The 7,476-nt window shown below is 34.0% G+C and overlaps 1 protein-coding gene across 1 annotated transcript; it reads right to left on the reverse strand.

Moving 5' to 3' along the window:
* Positions 1-956: 956 nt before the first annotated feature.
* On the reverse strand, positions 957-6,969 carry atp6v0b (ATPase H+ transporting V0 subunit b). Its single transcript, NM_199561.2, has 8 exons — positions 6,710-6,969; positions 5,956-6,004; positions 5,684-5,767; positions 5,305-5,382; positions 4,919-4,988; positions 4,422-4,473; positions 4,141-4,331; positions 957-2,124 (listed from the first exon to the last, which is right to left on the reverse strand). The coding sequence occupies exons 1-8, from the start codon at positions 6,777-6,779 to the stop codon at positions 2,098-2,100; spliced, it is 621 nt and encodes a 206-aa protein (NP_955855.2). The 5' UTR covers positions 6,780-6,969; the 3' UTR covers positions 957-2,097.
* Between the last annotated feature and the right edge of the window lie 507 nt (positions 6,970-7,476).

Consider the following 7,476-nt stretch of genomic DNA (forward strand, 5'->3'; position numbering starts at 1 on the left):
TAGCCTCTCAGTGTAATCCATCATTACAACCAGGTCCAAGTTGGAATGTTTCAAAAGAAACACTTAAGCACGTAAAGAAAAAAATATATATTAATAATTCACTCCACAGACCCAGTGCAAGACTAATGGACCATCTGGAAACGATTCACAAGACTAGTGCTTTACATATTGGGTTTGTAAGTTGACTGATCATTTTAACTTAAAGACAGACATTTAACAGTTGATTTTGGACATTCAGTGGTTAGTAAAGTCATGTTTAGTATGTAGCTCCACTTCACAAACACATCAGAAATAGAAATAAAAATAGAATTTCAGTTGATTTAAGAAAAGGTCAACTGATCTTGCGAGTTTGATCATAGTCATCATAACCAGTGGTTCAAACGGAGCACTGTCAGGTTTGCTAGATAACCTACAGACTGCAGCGAAGGAAAAACACTATTTAATTGTACATGAATGAAAATGAGGCTGTGGGTTGTACTGTTAAGCATTTCAGCCACTGCAAAAATTGGCAATGTCTTTCTAAACTTGTTTATATTATTTTTGAGGTTGAGAAAGAACCATACAGCCTCGTTGAAATTTGCAAACACAAAAATTAAGTATAGCATTAAATATCTGTGTCTATCAGGATGCTGAAAACTGACGACTTCAAAACTGACAAGCCTAACTTACCACCGGTTCCTTTGAGATTTTCCTATATATCAGGGGTGCCTAAACTCAGTCCTGGAGGGCTGATGTCCTGCATATTTTAGTTCCAACCTCAATTGAACAAACCCGAACCAGCTAATTAAGCTTATTAAGTTGGAGCAAAACTATGCAGGACACCAGCCCTCCAAGACAGAGTTTGCACAGCCCTGCTTTACATATTTGTAATTTATAAATTAAATAAGATCCATGAAAAATGCAACTTAAGCATTTATCTTTTTTTTTTTTTTTTTTGGGGGGGGGGGGGGGGGTTATAATGGAAAAACTGCACTCATTTATTTATTTATATTAAATTAACATTAAAGCTTTTAAAAATAGAAAATTTAAAAGGAACCAATGGTGAAGTTTTGAGGTCATGACAGCCTATTCAGAAATACCTGACGCACCACAAATAGTAAAAAGAGAATAGTACATATTGTTCATAAAGCTGAGACTTCATACAGTAACCTGGGGGATAAAGACCACTTCTTGTTTCAAGAAAGAAAGAAAAAGAATACAAAAAAAGTAAACAAACAAACAACAAAAATAAAACACAAGACAACTAGGAAAAGACGGAATGGCAAACAACCTCATGCTTCACAAAATAGCAGATTTCTTTTTAATATGTACACACATCAGATTAATATATCCTTTGATTTTTAACCAACCAGAACTGAAGAGATCTACAAAGTGAGGCTCTACGCTGGCAGAAATAAACTTGGGAGATTCATTTTTACCATTATTATTTTGGTACAACTTTTTTTCCTAAAAGAAATTTTTGCTTAAATACAGCAGCTACATGAAAGGAACACAACACATGAGAGTGAGATCAGATCAGCTCATCACGCAAACACAAGAATACCCTTGCATACGGCGACCAAGAGAATACTTCACGATTTACGGCCATCCAATGCAAAGAACCACACCAATGCAATTGAAATCACTTTTCTTGTACTGTACAGAACAATCACAGCCAACTATATATTGGAATTTGAGATGATTACAAACATAACACCCTATTTATGTCAAAACGGACCTCAACATCGGGCCAAGTTGGTTCTTTCCCCATATGCAAGATCATCATATATGTTATTAGGCTATTTTAATAAATATAATACCTCTCGTTTTCAAACAGAACAATCCTCATGTTGGGATTCTATGTTATGAGATCGTATGGGCAAAAACATTGAGTGATATTTTCATTTCATACAGAACTGAGAGATGTCAACCTAAGTGAACAAACGGCATCATGCACTCGTTTAAGACAAATTGGTGCACATACAATATTTCAATCTTCAGAAAATGATGGTTAAAAACAGACACAAAGGAAAATACATTTAAATAATTTACTATGTATTTACACCTCCGGTTTGCAACAGCAACACAGCATCTTTGATCTGTAGGTTGTGTAGTCGTCTAATTTCCCATTTTTACTTTCGATGTCTAAAAATGGGAAAAAAATATATATAGGTAAAGATTAGACAGATCAAAAATCAAAAAACATAAGTTTAACCAACACAATCTTGATACTCAATAACACTGAATATTGAACGAATCAACCAAAAATATATCATAAAAATCTTATCTTTAGAGGCCATATTGCAAGTGTAGGCCTCGTGAAATGACTCCTTTAAAAGGAGTTGATCTGGTGTGGCAAAGTAATCTGTATCTGAATCCAAGTATGCATGTCGGATTCATTTACAATGTGTGACTGGAAATGGTGATAAAACATTCATTTTCCAGTGAGTGGACATAACTTGCTAGATGGATATTAATGAGAAATAATTCAAAAGATCATCCTGGTGGAAACCAGACGGGGAAGAATATGCTTCATGACAGCACTTTGTCAGTTAGGTGAACTAAAAGCTTGTTAACACGAGGAATAATATTAGGAAGAGGGGAGAGGAAAAGTTAATTTCAAACTAAGAGCAAAATAATATTTTTCTTTTAAATAATATCCTTCAGTCAATACATATTTACTCACTGAAAGCAAAGTACAAGCTATCTGATGATTTATTGACAACATGATACCTGAATAATGGGTGTACTGACAATATTACTAAATGTATACTGCTCAAAAAATATAGGAAACACTTCAAGTTACATTGTGTTAGGTGTTCCTTTTATTTTTTTAGCAGTGTATATTGATAATAGTGCTGCTGGAATATAAGATGACTTGATTTATTTAAAAAAGAAAAAGAAAAAAAAAAGAGCAGACAAAAAGATCAGGACATTTGCTTTAAAAATCACAAATTCTTAGCAAGAAATCTTTGGATTTGTGTTTCTTTATTTATATTTTGGGTAACAAATAGATTTACGTTAAAATAATCTAAGAGATTTCAACGTTTTAGAAGTAATTTAAAACCCAAAACATCTATCAGTTTAAAGTTCTCTCCTATCAGTTGAGCAAGTCTGATAAGCTTGCTAACAACTCAGGATTTGCTACTTAAAGTGAACCACTCGCACAAAACTAAAACTTTTTACATTAAAAGTATGCATCAGACAGATTTTCTGCATTGGTTTTAATTTTAATGCTGTATTTTATATTAAAAAAGGTCATGCTCAGTCAAGTAAAGCTGCAGTCACACTGCACTTTTCACCTCATAGACTTCCATTCATATGCATGCGAATGCAACAGACTGGAAACGCAAGCTCATGCAACAAACTTCACAGATCACTGCGTTGCAAAGTTTAAGCTTGGTGAACTCTGAATTACTTTAAATTCTCGGAAAATTTAAATATGGACCAATTGCTTTTTTATGTCTAATAATCTTGCTTAATCCCGCCCCTTTTCACAGTGCTGTATGATAGAATTTTACATGCACAAACTCTATTGCATAGGTCTCAAATTCGGTTCTTGGAGGGCCACAGCTCTGCAGTTTTGCTCCAACCCTAATCAAACACAGTAGATGCAACTTATCAAGGTGTTCAAGACCACCAAAGACTTAAGCAGGAGTGAGTTGGAGCTGGTTAGAGCTAAACTATGCAAAGCTGTGGCCCTCCAGGAATTGAGTTTGAGATCATTGCTCTAGTGTGACTGCAGCATAAGACAAAAAAATTATATAATGAACATGTATTTTAGCTCTCATCAAACTTCTTAACAATATTCAGAAGAGAAAAGGGAATGAAAATATAGAAAAAAACTAAACAAACAGAAATTAAAGTGTCATTAACCATAAACATGTATTATAAACGTCATAGCTAAAGCAATTGATTTATTAAAAAAAAAACACTGAAATTAAATGTGCTAAAATACACACAATCATATCTCTTGTTTTTTACCAAAAACAAATGTGTGTGTATTTATGTTTTGAAGTTAAATGCTCCAAATATATGTTGCAGCATATTTCAAATGATAAACAACTACTTTTCCAGTAAAGTGCTATGCTAATCCTGTTTAGAAAACCATAAACAAAACAGCCTATAAAGAATAAAAAATATATGTTTAAAAAAGCATACCTGCAAAATGGCTACAATCACTCCAAACAGTCCAATGGCACTGCCGAAAATTTCAACAATAAGGATCCTGACAAAGAGGTTGGCATTCTGAGCATCCGCCAGGGCAGCACCACTGCCCACAATGCCAACACAGATGCCACAGAAGAGGTTTGAAAAGCCAACCGTGAGTCCAGCACCGAACATGGAGTAGCCTGAAAGGACAGCACCAGTGTCATTTGGTTGCTCAACAGAAGTTAAGGGAGAAATTACACTCAGGATGAGGGATTTAGAGCATCACGTACCCGCTTGGTAGTTCTTTGACCCAATAGTCTCTGGAGTCGTGCCACTGAAGTTCTAAATGACATTAAAACATAAAAGAAATCTTTCTCAAAAAATTTGGCATTGGATGACAACCGGTTTCAAGGTTTATCATGGCTTGGAAAAGTCAAGGTTTAAAACCACTAAAACTTTCTGTAATACCATTTCTAAGGTATATGTAAGTTTTTTTTATGTGTTTTTTTACATTTTGTAAAAAATAGTGTTTATGAAACTAATAAGGACAGCAGATGTCGTTTATTTATGTAAATTATTTAGCCTGACATGTTTAATGTTCTAAATTATTGTAATGCTTCCTAAAATATAATATATTGTGTTCAAAGGGGTGAAAAAAGGTTTTTGCTTTTCACTTTGTGTTTAAAGGAATAATCACAATACAGTGATATTTTTATCCAAGATTATCATACCATCAGAAACCTATACTGGCCCACGCCTACTAAGAAATGGGTAGGTTTTCACTTACCTCTGCCAAATTGCTAATGACAATTGCCATGATGATCCCATAAATGGCAACAGCTTCACAAAAGATAATACTAGAAAAAAAAAAGAAATTGTCAAAAATTAGTAAAAAGTAAAATCCTTAGGCAAGAATATAAAACTGAATTACCAAACAGATGGAATTGCGTATATTTTACAACATTGTAATAAAGGTAGATGAACCAGATGAGCATTTTATTAATCTAACTGTTTTGGTTTGGAAGGAGAATTAAAACTACATTGCACTTTTAACATTTGATGCTTAAAAATCATGGTTCTGATAAAATCTCTCAATTTATACAGAAGTGTCTTTCTGCGCTGGTTTATCCTGAAAACTCAGTCAAAATAAAAAAGAAAGTACATTTTATCTACCTGACAAGATTTTTGGTCTTGATTCTTGGAGCTTTGACTCCACCACCAATGATGCTGGACCCAGTGATGTAAATCCCCCTGCAGAGTCAAAAAAAAAAAATTCTCACGATACCAATTCACATTACTAGTACAATATCTAGCCTTTAAAACATATATTTTTAAAAATATTGTTAATAATACTGTTACTAAAACTGTTATTGTTGTTAATTTTGTTGCATTACATTACATTACATTTGGTCAAGTATGCTAAACATAAATAGTTGAATCCATCATTTATGGAGCCATTTTAAATTCAAAGCTAAAAAAAAAGGTATATTGAAAACTACAGATCAGAATTTCCGAAGTTACTGGACTAAAAAGAGGAAATGGACAGTCTTACCATGCAGCTCCAACAACAGACAGAGAAATGGCCAGGCCAATTCCAAGATTAGCCCACATAAATGGAGAAGTCTCCGTTAAAAACCTGTGACAAAAAAGATCAGGTTTTCTAAAGATCATAGGGAACACTTAAATTATTAATTGTATCTTTAATTAGCTAATACGGACTTCAGAACTACATGCTATTAATGTTACAGTAAATGGACAAAACAAGCCTGTTAAGCAATAGCATAATATTATAGTATTTGAAGGATTGGTTTACACAATACATACCATGCTACATCAAATCGAAATCCAAGGTCAAAAATTGTATAGCAAATACCTGTGGAGAAATAAAAACAAATGGGTTAGTGTTGTTTTTAGCTATGACGTTAATATCAAGGTGATATCATTATATATATAAAAAAAGTGTAGCACGGTAATAACTTTTAAAGTAGCACAAAACACACACACAGACACACACACACTTCTTCATTCAGTCATAGAGGGAATACGTGAAAGCTCACAGTCATGTGAGAGCCATCTTCCTCATTTGCTCATAAAACCTGTTTAACAACCTTGTAGCAAATACAAAACAAAGCTATGCTGGCTACATATACAAATGCATTTTGCTACTCTTCAGTGTCATTACGGTCAATGTGTGGAAAAGAAACACCTCAGGAACATAATGACGTTCTCATCACAGCAGGTGTAATATTATGCTTATTACTCACCGACAAGACTTTAAAGGGTTCGGTACTATTCCTACTGTATAATTATATAATACATTTCATTTCAACTTTACACCAATGTTTTCATTCTGAAAACAGCTTGCATTATTCCTCAATGACATTAATATTATTATTGTTCGGCGTAACGTTAACGTTAGTCGTGCTAGTGTCTGACAGCTAACGTCTGCTTAAATACGTCAAAATGCTTATCTGCTAAAAAGAAGAAAGAATTATAAATACGAATAAAGACAAATTAATTACAACAAGATGAGAGTGTTCATTCTATGTATGTTTTAAAAGGTTTTATTAGCACTTACCGACGATCACCATAGTCGACCAGAAGGCCAAAGTGACCCCGGTGTATAAAATCGCGTGCCCGTTCATCATCAACTCCAACAGCAGCGCCAGATTTGCTATCTAAAGGTTCCTCCTCGACTGAACCTAAAGCTACTGCTTTGTTATTTTCTGTCGGCTTGTCGTATTTTGGAGAGAAATGGATTGCTGTGAGCCCGTCGAAGCGGCGAAGGCTGGAAATCCTGCATCCATCAGAGGGGAAGCAGTCATCAGCTGATCATGTGACGAGCTCGAGCTGTGCACGTGACTCGAACGTCACTCTCCCGTTAGTTGTCCCAAGCGCTGATCTCCAATCAGTTCAATCGTTGGTTTCGTATTTTTGTTCACAGGAACTTTCAAACGTAAATCTCACGGCACAATAAAATGTGTACCATGTTTATTTTTACTTCTACAAACAGCTTTAAGCCCTATTATCTCCGGTATCAACTTATTTTCTTTTTTACAAGTTTGCGCTGTAACTTATTCAGTAAGTAGCCTAGATTATAAAGTATTTTATACATATTTTATGTAATCTCTCTCTTTCTCTCCATCCAAAATAATAGTAAGTTAATAACAATAATATTAATAGCAAGTAATAATCATAGCAACAACATGTAAGATAAAGAAAAGTAATACAAACAATATACATAGCCTACTATAAAACAATTAAATACATATTCATATAGATGTGTATATGCCTATATACAGCTAAAGTCAGATTTGTTAGCCCTCAGTGATTTTTTTTTCTTTT

The sequence above is a fragment of the Danio rerio genome, chromosome 2 (assembly GCF_049306965.1).
Source record: "Danio rerio strain Tuebingen ecotype United States chromosome 2, GRCz12tu, whole genome shotgun sequence".
NCBI classification, from domain to species: Eukaryota; Metazoa; Chordata; class Actinopteri; order Cypriniformes; family Danionidae; genus Danio; species Danio rerio.